The sequence below is a fragment of the Symphalangus syndactylus genome, chromosome 12 (genome assembly GCF_028878055.3).
Source record: "Symphalangus syndactylus isolate Jambi chromosome 12, NHGRI_mSymSyn1-v2.1_pri, whole genome shotgun sequence".
NCBI lineage: Eukaryota > Metazoa > Chordata > Mammalia > Primates > Hylobatidae > Symphalangus > Symphalangus syndactylus.
In genome coordinates, this window is record NC_072441.2 from 81672731 (window position 1) to 81696909 (window position 24179).

A 24179-nucleotide genomic window follows, 5' to 3' on the forward strand; every position below is an offset into this window, starting at 1 on the left:
CCTCATCACATGTGTGTAAAAAAACTAAGAGAAGAAAGGCAAGTAAGAATGGAGTTAAAGGATATTCTTGCCTTTCAGGGAAAGTCAATAATGAAAATTCCAGATTTGAGATCAGTAAGAATATTGGTGATAAATGAAATGATTGTGGGCATTCAATAAGGAAAATGGACTAATTAATAATAATGAGCAGGGGTGTTGGTACCACACACACACATACACACAAACACATATATCCGCCGTGATTCCTCTTTCCCTCAGCAGTCACAGAATCACCACAACTGGATCATAGATAGTACCTGTCAGTGCTCTTGTGGGTGGTACAATGAACAGAAGCAGAGACTTGTGGCTAATGGATTACCGTCAGCCTGGAAGTAGATCTCTGCAAAACCTACACAAGGCTATGGTGGTGTGGAGAAACAGACACTACCTAAGTTGAGTCTGTTATTCATGTATAAAGTGGGGGGGATAATAGTGCCCTCCTCACAAGGTTCTCGTGAAGGTCAATTCGGGTGATCTATGCAAAAGTTCCTGATACTCATTGCCCAATGCATGTGGATATTTGGGGCATGGGTGATAATGAAGGATTTGAATAAAAATGCTGGGCCAGGATAATCCCAACACTTTGGGAGGCCAAGGTGGGTGGAGCCCTTGAGCCCAGGAGACCAAGGAGCACTTCAAGACCTGCCTGGGCAACATGGTGAAACCTTGTCTTTACAAAAAATACAAAAATTAGCCAAGCATGGTGGTGCACACCTATAGTCCCAGCTAATCAGGAGGCTGAGGTGGGAGAATGGCTCAAGCCCAAGAGGTCAAGGCTGCAGTGAGCTGAGACCATGCCACTGCACTCCAGCCTGGGTGACAGAGTGAGACCCTGTCTCAAAAAAAAAAAAAAAAAAAAAACCCTGAAGATAAAGAAGTGAGCAATGACACATGGAGGATGACATTTCAACAGATTTGAACTAAAGGGAACACCACTCATACGACACTAAATCAAGACAAGCCAGAGTCCTGCAGTTAGGTTGAAAAACAGGCCTGGTGAAGGCAGGAAGGGGTGAGAGGTGGGTTAATAGCAATCATGATGAAGTGGAGGCTGACGGCATGATGCGGTGGCCAGACAGGTAAAGCAATCTTGGGCTGCATTGCTATGGCCAGGGTTGTTATTATCACATGAATTCAGAGCTACAGCATTTACAGAGGGTTTCACATGTACCACCTATTAATTGAAGAATGTTATTAGATCAAGAGAAGTGATTACTCCAATGAACCCTGAGTCAGAGGATCCCTGGAATTTTGTCTTCTGCCAGTCACCAAGTGTAAAAGGAATATAAGTAACCAAACAGCCAGTGTGATATGGGCAAAGGAACAAAAACCCAGCTCAGCATTGACACCCACTAGCTATGCGACCTTAAGGAAGTGACTTAATCTCTCCAAGCTGAGCCTCAGTTTCTTCAATAGAATGGCAGTTCCTGCCCTATAGAGCTGTCTTGAGGATTAGATGAAATCCCATATACCATGTGCCTACCACAGAGTCTGCAAGCAGAAAAGACAGTCAATCGTCACTAGGCCGTCAGCCCCCCTCAATTGTCCACTTATGGGTATCTGCTCTGTAGTTCTGCTGGAACCTGGTTTCATTCCAAGTCAGTTTCCTTCTCACCCCTTCCTCATTACACACTGGGCCCTTCCCCCATCCTCACCCCAGTCAGAGCTGAGTGGGGACAGACCCAGACAAAGCCACTGTACTTGCCCCCTTCCTCGAGACATGCTAATGGACCATCACGGCACATGTTCCCCAGACCTGAGGCTCAGCATGTCCAAAATGCTGATGAAGCACCTGCTACACACCAGGACTAGGTACGTAGTATGAGTGTGCTAAATGGGTTCCTGCTTTCACAGAGCTTATAATCTAGTGGGAAATTCAGATGATTAAAACATGTATACACACAGAGAGAGAAAAACACATAAATAAGTAATTATAAGTGAACACAGTAGAGGGAAATCTTAACTTGGGGACCTCAAGAGCTAGACTCTTAGATGAAGTGGCACATGAGCTGAGCACTGGAGAGAGAGGAGGAAACTCCCCAGCTCCCCTCCCAGGCAGGCAGCTGCTTAACTTTTGGGTACCAGAGGGCTCTCAGCCACTCTGAGAGGGAGCCCCAGCTCCCCACCCATGGGGTGACACTTCTTACTCCAGCCTACCATGGAAAGTTCCCAAGAGGTCCCTGCCACATGTCCTGGGAGCTCCACCCCTGCCCACCAGTCCTTCCACCTAATAACACCTTCCCCTCTTCCAGGGCCAGGCTCTAATTAACGCCCCGCCTGACGGAACCTGCTGGGCCAGAAACACACTGGGTGTGCTCAGTCTGGCTCCTAAATGCATACCTTCCCCAGAGCCACCCTGCCCCTGGCCTTCTGACCCTCTCCTCCCACTCCCAGCACCCCCGCAGCCCTGGGGCAGGGTGTGGAGATGATTTTCAGGGCGCAGCCTGGAGATAATTTGTGGGTGTCTATTGTACTGAGTCTCAGACCCGCTTCCCCCACTAATCCTTTCACACTGCCATATTCTAGATGTTGGTGAAAGAGAAGAGAAAGAATAAAGACAGGCATGAACAGGAGCAGAAGGGCAGACAGACAGAAAATGAGGCGCATGAAGAGACAGGCAGGGAGGCAGCGTGAAAGAAAAGAAGAGGCCGAGAGGGACGGGAGGGAGGCACAGACACACACAAGACACAATGGTGGAAAGAAAAAAGCCCACAACATGGAGAGGAAGGGCCCAGGAAGCATGGGGAAGGGTGTCAGGAAGCTCAGGAAGAAAGGTTTTCCCAAGTCAGCCAGTCGGAAGAAAGCCACCGCCAGGGGAGCAGCTGCAGTCGCGTTTCCCGCCCCGCCGCCCCCTCTTCGCCCCCCCACCACACCCACCACCCCCGGCCCCAGAGGCTGCATCCACCACAGTGAGGGGTCACAGGAGCCTCCACAGGGGCGGGGTTGGAGGGCATTGGTGCTGGAGAAGATAGGATGCCTCCCCCAAATCTCACCAGCGGAGGGGAAGCCGCCAGAGGGTAAGGGCGAAGGATGGCCTGGCATTAAGAGGGAGTTCCCTGTGAGAAATCTGCGGAGGCTCAGCAGTGGAGACACTGGGATTTTCCGCTCTGCTACAAGCGTCTGAGACCAGCCGAGGGAGACACTGCCTCTGTCCAGCCCACCCTGGCTTTCCTCCTACAGACGCTTAGGTGGCCCAAGCAGTGTGCCAGGCCCTGTGCTGGCCCAGGAGACGGAGCGAGGGGAGCAGGTGCAGCCCTCGGGAAGTCCAGGCCGGCAGGGAGAAGGCACGCGGGCAGCAAAGAGACGCTAGGAGGCCGGGGCCAAGTCCATGGGCGCTTGCGGTGGGAGACGCCATTTCTAGTTTGGAGAAGCAGGTTCTGGAACAGCAAGCCTTTGAAAAGCAGCTAAAAAAATAATAATAATGGGATTGGAGAGGTCAAGAGAGGGGAAGTTGTGCGGGCAAAGGCAGGAACATGGGAAAGCCCAGCCTGTGAGACTCCAAGTGACCCGCACGGGCTTGTTCTGTGGGAAAGAGATTGTGGAGGCCCTAACCGGCAGACTCGTGTGTTGTTAGTTGACTCAGTGGGAAAGGAGAGGCCATACCATGATTTTAGCAGAGGAGTGATAGGAATCATGCCGTGCCTCAGCCTCAGAATCTGGGTGCTCCTTCCTCTACTTAACTCACGGGGCCAACTTGAACAGGTCATCTACCTCCTTCCGGTTCAGTGTTCCGTGAAACAGGAGGCTTTAACCAGACTGATATTCACTATGCTGGAACCAAAGAAAACTTTGGAGTCTTTTTTACCCAGCTTATAATCGTGGACAACCACTGAGTCGATCAACTCTGGGCCCTTCCCACCCTGACGATGCCGGGGGCCATGAAGGGGCTGTGCCCCCTCCTTCACAGTGGGCTCCTTCAAACCTGCCCCACCCACTTGCAGGCCTGCCTGGCTCCTCCCTGCTCATCACAAGTTCTGGGCACAATCTCCACCAATTTTCCCCAGGCAGCTGCGGTTGATGCCCACGAAGGCACATCCTTCCTGCCACAGTCAAACAGGAGTAACAGACAGCAAAAATCAAAAGCCTCACCCGATGCCAGTGGAATGGTTCTTCAATGCTGAGCACAAGTTCTCAGACCCTTACACCTGATCATTCATTTAACCCTAGCGATAATCCTCTGAGGGGGGTGTTAGTATTGCCCCTCACTCTAAATGATTAACGGGAAGCTGGGAAGAATTTCTCTATAAAAGGACACAGGAGAAGCAAACTGCCTGGAATAAGCTGCCTTGAATTTGCCTTGAAAGAGCGTTTGCTGGCTGGGCACAGTGGCTCTCGCCTGTAACCCCAGCACTTTGGGAGGCCGAGGCAGGTGAATCACAAGGTCAAGAGATCAAGACCATCCTGGCCAACATAGTGAAACCCCGTCTCTACTAGAAATACAAAAATTAGCCAGGCGTGGTGGCAGGTGCCTGTAGTTCCAGCTACTGAGGAGGCTGAGACAGGAGAATTGCTTGAACCCAGGAGGTGGAGGTTGCAGTGAGCCGAGATAGTGCCACTGCACTACAGCCTGGGTGACAGAGCAAGACTCCGTCTCAAGAAAACAGAAAGGAATGCAGGCAGGCAGGCAGGCAGGCAGGAAGGAAGGAAGGGAAGGGAAGGGAATTTGCCGGTTGAGTGCTCTGATTTTACTTAGTATGTTTAAGATCAATAAAAGTAGATAATTTGGGAAAAACAATAATCCAGACCATGCAGTATTTTTTCTTGAGACAGAGTCTTGCTCTGCCTCCCAAGCTGGAGTGCAGTGGTGCTATCTCGGTTCACTGCAACTTCCACCTCCCTGGTTCAAGCAATTCTCCTGTCTCAGCCCCATGAGGAGCTGGGACTACAAGCACCTGCCACCATGCCTGGCTAATTTTTGTTTTTTTAGTAGAGATGGAGTTTCACCTTGTTGATGAGGCTGGTCTTGAACTCCTGAGCTCAGGTGATCCACCCACCTCAGCTTCCCACAGTGTGGCATTGCGGGCATGAGCCACCACGCCCGGCCAATATTGTTGTTTTGAGGCCTTCATGAGTGCTGATGGAGATGGGGAATCTACAGTCTCTTCCAAAGTTCATAAGGGTTGGGGGTTGGGGAGGGAGGTCAGTGAGTCCCTAAGGCCTGGGAATGGTGTTTAAATCAAAAAGAGGAGACCCTCTATTTTGGAGGATTATAAGGAAGGCCAAGAATTATAAGGATACCTTTTTCATGAAACCATTTCTCAGCATCTCAGTCTACCCCTTTGGCTACTTCCTGCATGAGGGGATGTTAAACTCACCCCTGCTGGGGAAGTTTCCTCTGGGAAGCCTGTGCCCACAACCCACCCCTCCACCAGAAGGAGGCTAGCAGGAGTGTCACTTCTTACTGCAGGAGGAAGACCTTTCACTACAGGAGTTCTGGAGCCACCTTCCTCTGATTGTATAAATGGGGCAAGGGTTCTGAGTCTCCCTGGGCTTATGTGACCCTCTAGACAAACCATTCTTCCCCTGCTTACATAACCAGGATGCCATAGGGCAAATGACAAATGGACAGAATCAATCTAATGAGATCGGAGGGACCGTTTTGAAAGCACAGAGCTGTATACAGATTAGGCTGTTAAAGCCTGCCTTGTAAGAGACGTGAAACACTGGAAGCAAAGACACAGCATCAGCACTCAAAACATGTACAGGGGGAAGAAAGCCCATGTTTCTGGCACCTCTTCTTCATCCTTCCCTCTTTAAACCAAAAATAAAACTCTAATCCCCCAACTGACTGATGAACCTCCATTTTGGCCAAGGGTCTTCCAAGGGAAACATGAAAATCTAGTTCAGGCCATGTTGGGAAGTGAGGTCGGACATGGCTCATTATACCCTTCTCCGTTAGGGATTCAGGCACAACTGACCAGCATTAACCTTAAAACGGAGATCTTAAGACTGACCAAACGGACTGTTGCAATAAGATATCAACATGACAATTAGCAGGCCCTAAAAGAAATTGAAGTATTTTACCCCAAACTGTATTTATTTGACATATTTTGAAATGGCCCTGTAAAGCTGTCTCTTGTGGGGGAAAATTCCCATTCTGTAGAGAATTCCATTCCCTCTCCAGGTCTTTTCCCTGATCCAGGAGAGAATTGACTAAGAGTCTGGCACCTTTTAGGTCTGATAAGAGCTCTGCGGCCTGCTACGTGGAGGTTTCATGTGCATGATAAACCGTGGTCTCCACCCCCATCTTAACCCAGACATTCCTTTCTATTGGTTGGAGGTCTTTAGATAATAACTCTTTCAACCAATTGCCAATCAGAAAATCTTTGAATTCACTTATGACTTGGATGCCCTCCCCGCCACCCACCCACCTCCTGCTTTGAGTTGTCCCACCTTTCCAGCGAAACCAATATACATCTTACATGTATCGATTGATGTCTCATGTCTCCCTAAAATATATAAAACCAAACTGTAGCCTGACCACGTTGGGCACATGTTCTCAGGACCTACTGGGGCTGTGCCACACGCCATGGTCACTCATATTAGGCTTAGAATAAATCTCTTCAAATATTTTACAGAGTTTGACTCTTTCTGTCAACACCTTCCCTTGTTTCCAGATCAAAACCCTTGAAAAGAAGAGCCAGCTCATGTGCTTCCAGTAAACAGCAGTACATCATCATGCCCCCATCAGAAAAAAAGGAGCTTCCCTCTGGGCAAGAGGAGCCCAGGTAGGGAGGGCTACAGAGCACCAGGGCTCTGGGCTCTCTCTCAGCCCAACACCCAGTGGGACCCAGCCAGGCAAGGGCAAGTGGCAGGCACTGGGCAGCTTGTGTGGACACAGCCCTCGCCTGACCCAGAGAAGCACATGCTCCCTGCCTTCAGGGTGCTCTTGGGGGACATGGACACGGGACCCTAACAATACAGCCACTATTACAGACAGACGACCAGAGCCAGCTCTGAGCCTTGGACTGGGAGGCAACAGGAACAGGGAGAATGCTGGTGGGATGGGTACACTATCCAGAAAGGCTGCCCCAGAGGGGAAGTTCCGAAGCAAATTGGCAAGGTGAACAGGGACCTGGGTCCACTCATTCATTTATTCATCCATTTCTTTAACAAACATCTGTAGAACCTATTAAACTCCAAACACTGCTGAGGAACTGAGGACAGAGATGAATAAAATAGAATTCCTCCCTTGGAGAAACTTACAACCCAGAGGAGAGGACAGACATATCTATAAATCATATCTATAAATAATTACAGCCCTTAAGTAAGGGCTGCATCCAAATATGTACCAGTCCATGTGTGAGCAGAGAGGAGGGGTGGGCACACTGACCTAGGTCATGGGTGAGGGATGAAGGGTGGGGGCTTCCAGGCAGAAAACAGGGAAGGCTCACCAGGCGGAGGGGGGGAGAGAGAGAGAGAGTGAGAAAGCGAGAGAGAGAGTGAGAAAGCAGGAAGAAGGAGAAAGAAGGAAAGAAAGAGAAAGGAAGGAAGGAAGGAAGGAAGGAAGGAAGGAAGGAAGGAAGGAAGGAAAGGAAGGAAAGAAAGGAAAGAAAGAAAGAAAGAAAGAAGGAAAGAAAGAAAGAAAGAAAGAAAGAAAGAAAGAAAGAAAGAAAGAAAGAAAGAAAGAAAGAAAGAGAGAAAGAAAGAAGAGGAGACAGGGGTTGCAGGGAGAGAGAGAGAAATGCCACAAGTACCAACCCATTGTCTCGCCTGACTGAGGAGGTAGGTGCCCAGGGGAGAAGTAGGTGAAGAGAGGGGAAGTCTAAACTCAGACCAAGAGGGCTGTGAATGCCCAGCTGTGAGGTTTGGGGGCTCTTGGAGGATGTTGGCAGGAAAGGACATGACCATTCGAACCTGAGAAAGGATGGGCTGGCAGGGGAGGGGGACACAAGGTGCTGAGCCAGCTTGGCTGATGAGGATTGGAGAGACCCGGTAGGGGAGGGAGGGCAGTCTCAGAGGGAGTGGGGCCTCCTTCAGTGCTTGAAATGAGGCCAGGTGCTGATGATGTTATACAAAGCCTGCCCAGGGGACAGGATGTTGACCACGTCACTGTGGCCCATCAGCAGGTAGTTTGGAGTCAGGTACCCCTCAACCACGGCACACTGGATCAGGTCCTGGGCTGCCTCCAGTGCTGCAGCATTTGGAGGCTTTTCTGCAAAACACATTTTCCCCATCAGTCATTAGGGGCTTAAAGTTTCTTGATTAGGGAAGGGACAAGCACCTAGATCCCAGTTTCTTTCTTCCCCCACCATGCCCCATTCCGCCATCACCATAGCCAATACATTTACTTAAATTGTGGCAATCCGGCACAAAAAGAAAACAAGGTCATTGCTTTCTCTGATTCCTCCATGCCGAAGTTTCTTCCAGAAGGTTAAAAACTGCTGTGGAGGGGGCCAGGCGCGGTGGCTCACGCCTGTAATCCCAGCACTTTGGGACGCCAAGACAGGCAGATCACAAGATTAAGAGATCGAGATCACCCTGGCTAACATGGTGAAACCCCTTCTCTACTAAAAATACAAAAAAAATTAGCTGGGCGCCTGTAGTCCCAGCTACTCAGGAGGCTGAGGCAGGAGAATGGCATCAACCCGGGAGGTGGAGCTTGCAGTGAGCCGACATCACGCCACTGCACTCCAGACTGGGAGACAGAGCAAGACTCCATCTCAAAAATAAATAAATAAAAATAAAAATAAAAATAAAAAACTGTTCTGGAGGAGAACTGCAGCACAACACACCACTTCTGAGCAGGTATAAAGCAGATACAGCACCACTGGGCTGCCTACTGGTTTTCCATAACAGGCAGTGGTGCTCCCCAAATTGTTGCCGTGGCTAACAAGAAAGGGGATGCATTTACCAACTGAGCGATAAAAGCACTGAAGTTTGCAAAAGACATTTCCCCCCTTGCTCCATGTTTGCCTTGGATGTAAAGCAAGGTGGAGCTGGGCATGGGGATGGGTGGATTTGGGAGTGAATGCTCTGTCTGAAAGGGGATCCTGGTGACATCCTGTATTAAGAGTCCACTTTAAAGCTAAAATGTTCCATTCACACTGCCAGGCACCACAGGGCTGCCCTTCCCGCCATGCTTCCCAGACATGCCGCATGGTCCTTCAACCCCCAGCACCCTCTACCCCATGCTCACCCCTTACCTACAAAGTAGCCGATGAAGGCAATTCCTAGGGCAATATCGTTGAATCCATAAGTGTGAGAGCCTTGGATGTGCCATCCAACCCCTTCATACACGCCACCATCCTGGCCCACCAGGAAGCTTAGGTCAGGAAAAGAAAATAAAGACAGTCACTCTGGGAAACAGAATTTAAATGCTTCATTCGCTCCTTCAACCACTCATGCATTCTTTCATCCATTCATCCGATATTGACTAGAGATCTCTTATGTGCCAATGTGGACAAGGACAGAAAACAAAACAAAACAAAACAAAACAAAAAAATACCACAATCCACTTCAACCTGGCTTTTGTTCCCACCACACCATTAAATCTGACCCCTCCAAGGTAAGCAGTGGCTTCCTGGCACTAAGTACAATGGACACTTATTTTACTTCTAGACTACACTGACCCTGTTGACCACTGTCTTAAAATGTTCCCTTCCCCAGGCTTCCACAACCACACCCCTCCTTGTTCTCCTCCTCCTGCTGCTCCCTCAGGCCCCTCTGCCACCCCACCTTCCCTTCCTCAAACATGGTGCTCCTCCGCACTCTAGTCTAGGCCATTCTCTCACTCAACGTATTCGCCCTGGACAATCATTGCCACAGCTTCAAGTGCTACCTGTAAAAACAGTCCAAGCAAACCCATCTTCTTCTAAAATTTCTCCAGGTAGAAAATTGGACAACACCCTGAATGCCTTCTACCCCCTCACTCAGCCCACCTAGTCACCAATCATGGCTTGTCAATTGTATCTCCTACACAGCTTCTAAATTCCTCCACTTCTTTCTAGACCAACTGCCACGATCCCACTCCAAGTCACTGGATCACTGCAATAGCTTCCTGCCCAGAGTTTTGCCTCCTTCCAACCCATTCTTAAAGTAGCACCCAGAGTGATTTTTCTAAAATACAAATCCTATCATAGGGCATGACCTCCCAAATAGTCTGCAGCTGGCTTTCAAATAGAGTCAGTCTCTCTGAGTCTGCTATAAGGCCCTCTGTGATGTGGCCCCTCCCAGGCCCTCCCACCCTTACTACTCACCACTCCTCTCTTTCAAATCTATTTGTAATGCTCTGTCTGAACACCGGGCCCTGGCAAATGCTGTTCCTCCTCACCCAGACACTCTTCCTCCTTCTTTGCCTGAATAAACCCCACTCCTTATCCATGTCCCAATGAGGACTCCTCCCTCTGAAGCCATTCTCAGACCCCAATCACCCCCCACAAAGCCTTGATTAGAGACTCATCCTATACATTATCCTGTTCTGCATCCATCACAGTGCTCAACACTTTGACTTGTAGTTACTTGTTAGCCCTCCTTCTCTCCTGTCTATCAGTGAAAGTTGTCAGAATCAAAGTGGAGTCACTTGTGTCAAACTCTAACAAAAATAAATAAAGCCAGGAAGTTGAGAAGGGTGGACCCTCACGCACACAAGCCTACAATAAGAACTAGCACAAAGATTCTCTGAAGGACTCTTATGCACACATGTCTGTAACAAGAACTTTCGCCAAAAACTTTCGAAACTGCAGCTTGTTACTAGTCACAAGAACATCCAGCTGATGAAGAACACTTGCCCAACACACTGTCTCCACTAACGAACTGGTGTCACCTCCTGCGATAAGTGCCAATGTTCTCCAGTGTTCCCTTTATTTCAAAACAAACAATGTACACTTTTCCCTTTTGCCTTTAAAAGCTTCCCCTAGCCTGAACCTCTTTGGATATGCCTATGGTTCCTGTAGCAGGCATATCCCAGATTTGGAAATTCCCTTTACACTCCCAAATAAAACACTTATCTTTATTCTCTTGCTTTTGTTTTTGTTTTTTCAGACAGGGTCTCACTCTGTTGCTCAGGCCGAAGGGCAGTGGCACAACCATGACTCACTGCAGCCTCAAACTACTAGACTCAAGCGATCCTCCTGTTTCAGCCTTCCAAGTAGTTAGGACTGACTACAGGTATACATGCCACCAAACCCAGCTAATTATTTTATTTTTTTGAAGAGATGGGGTCTCCCTATGTTGCCCAGGCTGATCTCAAACTCCTGACCTCAAGCAATCCTTCCGCAACGGCCTCCTAAATTGCTGAGATCATAGGCATGAGCCACCGTGCCTGGCCAAATTCATCATCTTTGGAGAATCTCTCTCTGTTTGTTGTTAGATTGATATATCTTGTCTAGCACCAGGCATATAGTAGCTATCCAATAACTATTGATTAAAAAACTAGAAAATAATGTGTGAGTGGCTGCTTTGTCCTGATTACAGTCCACATCAGGGTTACAGATGACATATCATGAGGCTGGAGCAGAAGGATATCGCAACAGGTTTTGAAGTCAAGAAACGGGGATCAAGTCTCTAAAGACTGAGTGAAAGAGGAAAACAAACATTCTCTCAACTTCTGGCATTTTCCATGTGGAATTTCCAGATTTATAGTCAATTTCCTGTTACCTGTACTAAACAACCATAGAAAGTCCATGGAAAATCCTGCAAAATGAAGCAAGAGTTCCCTCCTGTTTGCAAAGGCTGCTTTTAAAACAGGAGTTAAAAGGAGAGACAATAGGCCCAGAACAACACATTTGCAAAAGCACATCTACCTGAGACTTTGTAAGATTTGTTGTGATTAAGTCACAGATGAATAATTGAAATACATTATACTCTAGCCCTAAATCCTTCCTATGAAAATTCCAAGACATCCTCCAAGTAGCTTCTTCTACTCCATTAGTTTAATGTGTTTCTTTATTACAGATCTGGCATTAAAGGCACCAAAAGAGAATGTTTTGATCTCGCTCCCTGTCTTCAAACAGCTAAAGTATTGTCCCTATTGTAGAGATGAGACAAAAGAGGCCCAGAGAGGTTAAAAGTTCCTACATCTATAAAATGAGGTAAGTAACACCAGAGGAATAGCAGGATTCTAACATCGGAGAGAGCAAGTTTGGAGCTGGGCAGACTGAGGTAGGAGCCAGCAAGGCCTTTGTCTCTGACAGGTTAGAAGGGATTGCATTAAAAAGGTACAACCCTTTGTGGCCTCCCCTGAGGGTATCACCTTCTTGCTTTATCACTAGGCTTCTAATGCCTTCTTTTCAGAATCTTCCCAACCACTTGTGGAGATATGTCCAAGCGAGGTAACTGACCATTAGCTATGCTCTGAATGATCCTCAGCCCAGTCTTGCAAAAATAAAATATGATGCCTTATGGAAAGCACCCAGCCCAAAGGAGAGGCTCAGGAAACATCAGTTCCCTCCCACAGCCTTCCTTCCTACAATCCTGAAGAAAAAGAGGGTTCTCCTGGCATTGATCCCACTTACTGATATCCAATGTCACAAAAGTCCCGTGTGTCCATGTGAAAGGACTGTATGTTTCGGACGACAGTCTGGCAGTCTGTGGATACAGTGCAGCTTGCGCCAGCGGTGTGGATGATGATGACGTATTTGGCTGGGAGGTTCATTTTAGGGCAGTGTGTCTCTCTGGCTTCCCAAGCAGATCGTTTGATGATGTTGGGGCAAACTGTGGTAAAATGAAAAGCCAAGGAAATAGGGATTTGTTTTTGCCTCTCTGTGAGCAATAGCTCAACTCCAGGCTGGATTATTCTTCAGCCTCTCCCAGGCCTCCAGCACCCATGGGCACATCCTAATGTAAGATCGGCTTTGGGATTCTGGGGAAGTCCAGTTGGGGGGTTTCAGATTCAGAGGGCTGGAGCCAGGGGGCTGAGGCAAAAATCTACAGCCCTGATACCAATATAAATCAGTGCATAAGCAGAAAGGAAAGGACTGTGGGTTATACAGAGGCATGGTCATTGTCTTCAAAAGACCACACATTGCAAATACATATGCAGGTATGTGCGCTTATGTAACAGGACTATAACGCAGAAGTCACTGGCCTCTCTGAACTGATCACACACATTTGGAAACAACTTGAAATCTAGCAAGAACTGTACAAATATTAAGGAATTATCATTATTGAACATAGTGCCTGTCCAAAAGCAAGAAATATTTTATTTAGAGATTCACAATTTTGAAAAGCTAATTCTAAAAACATCATTGATCCCAAGAAAAGGTCCACACTAGCAGGAGTGCTTATTAATTTGACTGGTTTTAGGTTACTGCTTATTCATTTGAAAATAGTGCATTATTTTCATTACTCAGCTTTTTGTTATATGCACTCTGATGTCAGCATCATCTGTGAGCACGAGCTTTTCTCTGAGCTGTGGCCATGCTGGGGCCATGGCTGGTTTTTGCATTTAGAAAGGTATGTAAGCTTATGTATGTCTTCGTGTCCCCATATAATAGACACAAATATGTATACATGTTAATCCCACTCCATTCCCAGTCTATTTTTCTCTATAGCCTTTATGCCGTCTAACATCATATATATTTCTTTGTTATTTTGTTCATTTTCTGTCTTTTCTCACTGAAGTGCAAGCTTCCTGAAGGTGAAGAGTTTCATCTGTTTTGTTCACAGCTGTATGCTCAGTACTTAGAACACTGCCGTGCCTGCTATGCAGTAAATATTTGTTGATTGAGTGAAAATCTGTGTACATATGTGTTTGTTTTAAGAATAAGTCCATGGCTATCTCATTCTGATGGGATGGAGAGGAGGCCAGGAAGATGCCCTCTCAAAATTTTCCAGATCTCAAAGTAGGCATGAGATGTTCTTGGTCCCAGAATCCCATGGGATCTGACAGGAAAAAGCACTCCCATACATGGCTCCCAAACATGGCTGGGTGGTGCGAGGAGGAGGGCGAGGTGACATGGAGGGTCTTACCTTTCCTGGGCATCACTGGATGTTGAGGGTCCAGGCAGGTCTCTTCTTTCAGAAGAAGTGGCTGAATATACCTGGGCGACAGGTGACCCTTCTGGATGGCATAGGAGATCAGACCCTCTGCAGCTGATAATGCAGCAGGGCTAGGACTGCTGCCTTAAAGAGGAGGACAGGGAGCACAGAAATGTCAGTAAGAAACTCCACCTGGACCAGACACCTGAAGGGAGGATGATATTACCACTTGAGCCTGAATAACTGGATTGGAAGAGAAGAAACTGGCCCAGTTGCCAGAACAGAGTGCCTAAGAGGCAAGAAATTACCTAGATCTCTTAGCAGCCAAGGTTGAAAACTTCTTCCAAGAGCCGAGCTAAGACGTTATCCACTCCATCTTTAGGCAGAAGAGCTGGAAGGCAGTGAAGGATACATGCAAAGGGAAGCCCACCTGACCAAGTCCGCTGTGCACTAGTACAGGATAAAAGGCAACCAGAATTTACTCATAGCTCCCCTGATCAGGTGTGCAATAGGCTCTTTATATCTGTTCACTCATAATTCTCACAGAAAACCTCTGAGAGAAATGCTGTTACCTAGCCCCATCTGTCAAATGAGGATGCTGGCAAGTGCTGGTTCTGTATGGATTATTTCTCAACTCCATCCCTGTTCTGTGCTTTTCTCTATTTTTCTAGGGGCTAGAAGCCTGCAAATTATATCTCCAGATTTCCCTGCCTGCTGCCTTCTGGTCAGTTTCCACCAATGGAAGAAACTGGAATAAGAGATGAGCCGTGCTTCTCTGCCTCTGGCAGTCACAGCGTCTATGTCAGACAACCTCAGACTTTAGAAGTGACAGCAACGACCGTGAGCTCAAGCAATGCCCATGCAGGCTTCAGCAGTATCACAAGAGTACAGACCAGTAATGAGAGGCAGAGGACAAAAAGTATGCATGTCACAGAATCCAAAGGAGAAAAGAACTTCAAGAGAAGGGCGATCATCAGAGAAGGTAAGTATGATGTAGGGTGAAAAGATGAGTGTTGAGCCTTGGGAGTGGAGGAAGAGCGTGTACACAACTCTCCAGCACGGGGTCCACAGGGAGTGGCCCTTACCTATCTTACTGCCAAAGAAGGCGATGCCCAGGGAGATGTTGTTGTAGCCCTGGGTGTGCAAACCTTGGATGTTCCAGCCAACACCTTCATACACCCTGCCGTCATCCCCAACCAGGAAGCTGACAAGAAGGAAATAATGGGTTTACTGGCAAATCCCCATAAATGAAAACCTCTCACTGATCCTCAAAAGGAAAAGGGGTTCTGGAGGCTCATAAATAAGTACTATGTTCCAATAACATAACAATGGGAGGTGCAGAATAATCAGTTTTAGACCTCCAAGAGACATGGGAATATATTTTAATTTTTGTTGTGATTTAGCTTGCATGTGTTTTCCAGAACCTCACTTTAAAAATACTCATTTGGTTCAAAGTGGAATTTGACTGCATGACACTCAAGGACCTGAGGACATTAGTCCAACGCTTTTCAAGAGCTTAAAAATTAATACATCATGTTTTTTAAATTATAGGACCAAACACTTGAACATTCTCTAAAACAATTATGCCAGATTCAGTAGTTCCTTTTGTATTGATGTTTTTCTTCAGATTCTCTTTAGGAATTTCCTTAAGCTCTTCTTTATCATAGAAATTTGTTTAGAATGTTCCTTTTTAACATTTACTTTTTAAATCAATTTTTTATTCTACTTCTTTTATTCCTGCCTCTTTATAATTTCTCTCCTCCACTTTCCAATCAGTCTTCAGAATTGATGTTTTCACAACTTTGCCGTATTCATCTTTTACTAGAACATGAGTTTCCACAGCAAACTAAACACAGAAAGAACACCTCCCTTAGGTCAAGGAAAGAGCCTGAACTGAGTCAGGCCGACTTTCCACCCTACACCGATGTCGACCTGAGGAATGGGTGTGGAGCCTGGTGTGTCCACCCCTTCCCTGGCTTTGCTGCCAGTACTTTCACAAGTTCCTTGGTCACTCCTGCAGCAGCCTGCAGTTAGTCCAGTGTGAGCAGTCCCTTACAGCTACTGTCAGCTGCATTGCAAAACTGGAGATTGTCAAGTTGTCACTGTAGAAACCTGACTTAGAGATGCAGTGGCTGAAATAACTTAGGAATATAGTGACCAAACCAGATAACACAGCAGCAACAACAGCAGGACAGTGGAGATGCTGGTGGCAGGGGCAGCAGGTGAGTCGTGGTTGACACGGCATGCACCGTGGGCAGACAGGGAAGACCCAGCCATCCCAGGGGTGCTGGGGGCCACAACCAGGGCCTGCAACTGCTCTTATTTATTTGTGTTTAAAAATAAATTAAATAAATAAATAAGAAGACTTAGATTTCCATTTCCAAAATGGATAATTCAGAAATTATTTATGTTTGTCTCTAGAGTTCCGTGGAGGACAGCCCCATTCCCACTCTCTCTTTCCCTCTCCTTCTACATATGTCTCCTCATTCTTGAGGCTAAGGGAGAAAAGCTTCTGGGCTTCCACTGATGATCCCCAGAGCAGAAACTCAATGCACAGTGCACAGCTCCTTCATGCCCTCCCTTGTTTTCTTACAGGTCTCACCTCCCCCCCATTCCCAATGCCCACTCTCCCCGGTGGGGTCCCTGGACTTGCTGTCAGAGTGGTCCTTCAGGGTAACAAGTGAGACACACTGCTTTCCAGGTGCAAGTCCCTGTGAGGTGGGGAGGAGCAAGGGCTGCACTGGCAGGCACCCTCACACAGCTCTGGGTACATGCTTCCCCTCTCTGAGCAGAGCTTTTAATTCCCCTGAACCGTGGCTTTCCCACCTGTGAAATAAGGGTAGGAATATGGGTAGGAACCCATTTCTCAGAGTAGCTGGGAGGGCCAAATTGGGTGATATTTGTGAAGACCTCTGTAAACTGTAACATTTCATGAGTTCCAAGGGCTCAGTTAAAACTGCAGTTGTTACATAAGCTTCCTTGCTTTTTCACAGGAGCACCAGAATCGAAAGCCACTTAAATAAGTGGCTTAGAGTCATCCCTCTTACAATCCCCGGAGGTTTCAGATTTTGTTTGATTTCCCTTTTACCATCTTTATTCATTACAAATGCAATGTAAATGAAGCCCAGAAAATAAGAGCCACAGAGAAGGGGAAATGGGAAGCACCCTGAGAGGGGGGGTGACTTTGGATGTGGGCCTCGGGGACTTGGCTAGCCTCTTACTTGTACGCCACGTCGCACCAGCCTATGGTGTAGATGGAATGGGACTGCAACCCCCGCAGTGTCTGGCTGCAAATGCTCTGCTCCTGGCACTGCATCCCTGGGAGCTGGTCTGTGATGATGTAGGCCACAGGCAGGGTCAGCAGGGCCCTGCAGGCGAGCGGCCTTGCCCCCCACTCCTTGCGGGAGACGATGGTGGGAGTATCTGTAGGGAAGACCACAGAATGGCACGTAGCAGGCCCTGCCCATCTTCCCCCAACAGGTCGACCATGTGCCCTGACCTCTCATGCTCAGGGCAGGCCTGCCCCATGCATGGGAGACACCCTGGGGGAGCCCTTCACCCCCACAGCCCCCTCTTCCTCTCCACTGTGGCTGAACCACTGCCCGGACACACGCTGCACTCAGCCTGGGAAGTCGTACCGCCTTGTTCCCAGACAACCTCTCCTTGTCTTTCCCTGAAGGGCAAATCCCATCCCCTACTGCCTCCTGGCCTACATGCTCCCCTCCTTCAGAAGGCACCCCAGCCAACCCCGCCGCCCACCATGGGGCTCTGAGCTGCCTCCTTAGCCCAGAACCCTGAGGATGCATTTTCTTCACTGCCATTTGCCCTGGTCTCAACTGTGTCTCTTGTCTTCCCCTCCCCTAAGAACCGTGACTCTTTGAAGGAAGCTCTATCAGTCTCCTCAACTAGGGACTCCAGAGCCCACAGGAGTCTCCATAAACACGGGATCTGCACCTCTTTCTTCTGGGTGAACACTCCCTAGCTGCAGGGCTGTGAGATCCCACCCATGGCAGCAGGCTACCTGAGGGCTCCCTTTCTCCATTCTCATCACGGGAGCCCCAGGAGCGCTCTGAGGGACAATGGAGACACTGTCATGCTGGAGCTGGGAGTGGAGGACATGTCTTTTCTCTCTGGGTTTTTTCTCCTTCTCTCTCTCTCTTTTTTTTTTGTTGTTGTTGTTTTTTTTGGTTTTTTTTTTTTGGTTTTTTTGTTTTTTTTTGAGATGGAGTCTTGCTCTGTCACCCAGGCTGTAGTGTAGTGGCGTGATCTCGGCTCACTGCAGCCTCCACCTCCCGGATTCAAGTGATTCTCTTGCTTCAGCCTCCTGAGTAACTGGAATTACAGGTGCGTGTCACTATGCCAAGCTAATTTTCTGTATTTTTAGTAGAGACAGGGTTTCACCGTGTTAGCCAGAATGGTCTCGATCTCCTGACCTCGTGATCCACCCACCTCGGCCTCCCAAAGTGCTGGGATTATAGGCGTGAACCACCGTGCCCGGCCTCCTTCTCTTTCTTCATTTGAGTTTCTCTTCTTTTTCTCTCCTTAGGCTGAGGAACTCCCCTTTGCCTAAGGACTCAGGATGATCCATGGGAGTGGTTGGAGACGAACCTCTTGGGATTCCTCCCCAACCCTTTGACTCTCAGCCCAGACATTATCAAGTCCTGAGAAACATTTCTGACCACTTAAGAAGCCCCAGCCAATCTCCAAACCGCCTCACCATTGCGACCCTTGTGAATGAACTGTGAGATACTGACAAACAGGTCCATAAGCCTCTGGGACAAGCCACTGGCTTGGGTCTCATTCCAGGAGAACTGTGGAAAATCCCCTGCAAGAGAGCACTGGTGCATTGGTGCACTCCTTGGAGTGCACGTGGCCAGCAAGCTCAGAGGCTGGGCCAGACATCCCACTCCGCAGTGCATAGCCTCTCCTCCTCCCCAGGTCACCTAACGTCTTCTAGCAAGCACACAGACGAGAACCACCGAAGTCTCTGGCCTCGGCCTGCCTCTGCCTTCCACATCTGCCCAGAAAGGCCTTTGTCCTCCCACCTCCCCCAGCCTCCCTCCATTCCAGGAGCACTGCAGTCTCGCCTGCTGCCTTATCTGGGCAGAGCCACCTTTCCTGGTTCACCTGCAGACCTACTAATCAAACCATGGGTACCCAACAGAGTGTCACATACCAAGACAGTCGTGACATGTTGAGCTAACACACGTCTTAATCACCTATGGGTGCCAGACAAGGTTCTTGAAACAGAAATATACAGATCATTGTGACTGCCTTCAAAAACTAGACGTTTTAGAGACCTTTTACTGTGGATTAGCCACTGCCAGCCTGTCCTTTCAGTACCAGGGGTCCTGGGAGCAGTAGCCAGTGGCAGCAGTGACATTGTCAGCAGCCCCACCTCCCACAGACCAGCCCTGTGGTTACAAAGCACATCCAAGGATGCTATCAGAACTGTGGCTTAAAACAACTTCATGAGTTAAGCAAAGCAACTATGCTGTCTATACAGAAGGGAAACCAAGTCTTAGGGAAGTTAGGTTACTTGTCTAACATAACAGAGGTTTTAAGCGTAGATTTAGATTCCAATCAGAATCTCTGGCCCCGAAGCCCCTGTTCATAACAACTGTACTCTGCAACCTCCCCAAAGTTGTCAGATGAACTTGGGTTAGTCACTGCCACAATGTGACCTGTTTCTCTTCCTACAAGACAAAGTCGCCGAGGGTCTCCACCATGGTTCTGGGGTTCTGTCCTTCTGTGAAATCAAGAGCAAATACATGACCAGGACACCAAGTCCAAGGTGTGCTGGAGAGACTGCTGAGTACAGGAGCCCACCTCAGCAGGCAGAGGGCCTGAGCTGGGCTGTGAAGGGGACACAGAGGACTGGGGATGGGGAGGGAGGAGCGTTGAGAGGACACTTTACAAATGAAACCCACAGGATTCTCAGAGTGGAAGAGCAACCCGCAGGCCAACACTGACACCTGGCAGGCAGGACAGGGGCAGGGCAGGAACCAAGAGGCAGGGATGAGGACCACACAAAACTCCCTGCCTTGCTTGGGCAAGTTAATTTCCCCATCAGGGCCTCAGCTTTTCCATTCATACAATGAAAGGCCTGTGAGTTTCTCCAACACTAACTCCAGGTAATCCCATTAAATTTGCTGTCTGAGTAGCAGAGGACAGAGAGAAAGCTATATTACATTTTTCCTTCAGAAGGGGGTCTGTGTATGTAAGACAAACTGAAAAACATGTCATCTTTAAGAATCACCAAGCTCACTTCCATTTTAATTCGACAGCATTTGTTTACTGAACATTGCTATGTGTCTACTCTTATGTATAAAACGATAAGAAATTTTTTTAATGTAGAGAAAGGTCATTGCTACTCTTGGGGAATTTGCTTTTATTTACAAATGTAGACCCAAGTGCTGGGTTTAACTACGATTGGTATAATAATGATGGTGGTAATAATTAAATCATAGCTACAAATTATCCAGCACTTACTGTTTGGGCATTGTGCTAAATGGCGCACACTTGTGATCTAATTTAATCCTCAAAAACAACCCTAAGAAATGAGCAATATTATCCTTTTATCATGGGAGCAAATAAGATTCAAAGAAATTGAATAACTTGTTGAAGACCATAACAAAGGGCAGGCAAGGATTTGAACAAAAATCTGTAAACTCTAGAACAGGGCTCCAAATTGCAAAGCTACACTATCCACTAACAAAGGGAAAGCACTTGGATGGGTTTCTATTGTTAAACTTGAGAACGGTCTTCTCTTGCTCATCAAAGGCACTTCTGATACAAGTAAAGAAAACTTACCCCAAGCCTGGAGACCCAGAATGGAGAAGGCAAGAAGCCACGGCAGCATCCCCATGTGGTCCCAGGACTCTGACTGGGACAGTGTGGATGGCGGCCCTGGAAGAGAGGCTAACAGTTAACACAACCATGCTAACTCCACAAGTGGAGCACCCCCCTACTACGTGGCACCACTGTCTGCCTCCCCTACCATCCTGTGGCTTCCTGAGGGCCAGCACCTGGCTCAGGCTTCTCAGGGCCCCTTAAACACATCAGGTGCCCAATAAATGTGAGGACACTATTGCCTGTGTCTAGCCACCCCACTCCCCACCCACCTCCTGTTGCCCTGGGCAACTCCTGGCTCCTCATAGAAGCCCAGTGCCTGATCTTAGGCCTTTCAGGGTGGAAAATAACAATTTCTAAAATCCTTGAGGTAGCTGTTATGAAAAAACCCTGTGTATGTATTTTCGTATCTAGTGGTGCAATTTCATATTTGATCCCATTTTTAAAGGTAAGAACATTGAGGCTCAGATGGAGTGAACTGCAAGCAGAAGCAGGCTTGGCTTCGCCCCCTGCACCATTTGAGAGTCCCAGGTATGTAAAGTCATTCAATTCAGTCCTCTACTCTGCAAAGATCCCTGACAGATGCTCGACTAACCTCTTCTTTAGTGAGAATCATAATAACAGCTACCACTTACTGACTGCATTCTGTGCTCCGAGGTTTTTGCTGAGGACTCCATGGATATTCACTAAGTAGTCTCACAATGACCTATGAGACCCGCACTTATCATCAGAACACTGAGCCTCAGAGAGTTTGAGTCACTTGTCCTAAGTTTCCCAGCTAATAGGGTCAGAGCCAGATTCATACCCAGGTCTGTCTGACTCCAGAGCCTCTGCCTGAGACTTCACAACCTGTTTGAGTTTCTGATGGACGTTCTCAACATGGGCCCAAGAGGTTGAACTATAGGATCACTATAGTCTTTTCCAGCTCCAGGAATCTTTCCTGCTCTTTCAGGTAGAAGTGAATTGCTTACTCATACTCAGTCAGACTGAAACTTTAGCTCTATGAGCTACCACCCAAAACATCAACTTTCCCCCCAGTTTTCCTACTGAGAAAATATAAAGTGGAGTTTGAAACCAAATGGGATAGATCATTGCCCTCCAGGGTTTTTAAACTGCGATCAGCAGTCCCCAGATGGAAAATTTTTAAAACCGTGTCTTAAGAGTAGAGCATGCGGAAGCCTCCTGGGTCAGGACAAGCAACCACTTAGCAGATAACACCCAGGATTCCATTCATTCAGGAAAACTGCAGTGAAGACAAAATGAGCCAATTACAAATGCAGCAGGCACCTAATAAATATAAGGAAAAATGTTCAGCCTCCCTCGTTAGTTAAATGAGAGGTAAAGATTCACTTTCCCAAGATTGAAGCCCTGTGAGGAGCTGGCCTTCTGCAAAGCTACTGGAAGCCACTATCAATTCTGGTTTGCACCCTGGTCATTTAACCATGGTGCTTCCACAACCATGAAACGTCAGTATGGCAAATCCTGCCCCAAGCTTGTCATATCATACATCCAAAATATCAAGGCTTCAGCCCAGCCCCTGACCTTGCCAGAGACAGAACTGATAGTGTCTCCAATCCACACCATGAACTGCAAACACTAACCTGGTAGGATTAGCTGGAGCCAAGGATTTACCACCTTGGCTCACACTGCTGTGCATCCTGTATACTTAAAGAAACATTAGAGCAGGAGACAAGTGAGACATAATAGATAAGAATTTAGGGCTCTACAGAAAAGGAAGAAATTGGGTAGAGGTAACCCCAGAACCCACAGCATTGCCAAGAAAGATCCAGCAGTGGTGAAACCCAACTCATTTAGAAGAATTTAGAATGAAGAAAGTTTTCTTATTTGGAGAAAGAGTTCCAAAAGGGAGATCAGGGGAGCTTTCCCTACCATGTACACATTTTAACCCTATAGACTTCAGTCCCATTGCTGGAAGAGGGCTTCTAAAGAAACACACACACACACATACTCAAACTCACAGATAGATACCTGTGGGTTCTGTGCTGTCCCAGCCCAGCAGGTCAGGGTGCAGTCGGCTCGCCCCTGATTGGCCAGCAGCTCCTTCCCTTCCAGACTTGGCCTCCAGGCCCTGCCCTTCTTCTCCAGCTGGTGCCTCCTCAGGCCTTCACTCCCCCTGGCCCTAGAGGGCACTCCCTCCCTGGGAATGGAGGACTTGGGCTCTGGCTTCCCAGAGAGAAGAGGAGAGCCCAGGATCCCTAACAAAAGGTGGAAGAGAAGAGAAAGGCAGAGGGCTGAGGCTCCAAGCCAGCTCTGTTTACAGCACCCAGAGAAACTTAAGTGGGAACAGACCCAGGCTGAGAGCACCTGGGGACCCGCCCTGTGAATAAGCCCAGGTAGCTCCTCCCTGGGAAAGGGCGTGATTGCCCCACACTCCCTGAGTTCCTTCCTCATCCCCAGCCCTTATGCCTTGTAGACCTGGGGCCCCGGGGGTTCTGTCCCTGACATCTGGGAACTTCCTACCAATGAAGATCTATCTGTTCCAGTTTCCACTGGTGTCGCCAGCAGGGGCAGGAGGAAGGGACAGAAATTGAAAGGCACATTCCCAGGAGGCAGCTAGCAATATGTCATCACTAGAACTTATTCTGACCCTGTAGCTATCATGCCCATTCATCCAAAAACTGCATCTCAATTTCAAACTCTTCCCTTGAAACATACCAAGGCTCTGCCCTCCTCACGCATTCCTGACAGTGGCCCTCAATCCTCAACTCTGGTCTCCAAGAATCCCTGTCTCTTCTCTGAAGAGGTTGATGCATAAGACTTTCCAGTCAGGCTCAGCCAAGTGTACCTGAGCTGCAGCACCCTGGATGGGGAATGCTCAGGCCAGAGGTCTTGGAAAGTACCATGCACTCTTTAGAAGATACTTGGATACCCACTCTGTTCTATACACTGATCAGCCCAAACCACTCTTCAGGGACAAAAGCTGAGGAGACCTCTCCTAGACCCCACAGCCTCACATGGCTGCCAGCATCTGAGGGAGACATGCTGAGTGACCTCCATTTTCCATAGGGTGGGGAATCTTGGATGAGGACCTCAGAGACAGACATCTAGCAAGGGAACTGGGAATTATAGTTGCTGACAAGGACAGACACTACCTTATGAGTCTGAAATTTTTATTTATGACTTTGGATCTTTTGCAATCATGATTAAGTCATTCAAATGAAAATGGTTTATAAGCTCATCTTTAGAACAGCAAGTAAGGGAGAACTGAGAGACTGTCTCACTCTGAAGACCAGACATGGAAGAGAAGAAACCCAAGTGATAAAGGGGGCAGTGACAGCCCACAAAAGGAAAGGAAAATGGGTAGGATCCTGCAGTCCCCAACTAGAGATCGAAGGACACCAAGGGAT

General features: G+C 47.9%; 1 protein-coding gene across 1 annotated transcript; it reads right to left on the reverse strand.

The window, feature by feature from the left end:
- Window positions 1-7119: 7119 nt before the first annotated feature.
- On the reverse strand, window positions 7120-23110 carry PGLYRP3 (peptidoglycan recognition protein 3). The gene is made up of 8 exons (XM_063628109.1): window positions 22801-23110; window positions 20773-20868; window positions 17181-17382; window positions 15045-15163; window positions 13951-14103; window positions 12495-12693; window positions 9186-9304; window positions 7120-8194 (listed from the first exon to the last, which is right to left on the reverse strand). Exons 2-8 carry the CDS (start codon window positions 20825-20827, stop codon window positions 8016-8018), a joined length of 1026 nt encoding a protein of 341 aa, XP_063484179.1. The 5' UTR covers window positions 20828-20868; window positions 22801-23110; the 3' UTR covers window positions 7120-8015.
- Between the last annotated feature and the right edge of the window lie 1069 nt (window positions 23111-24179).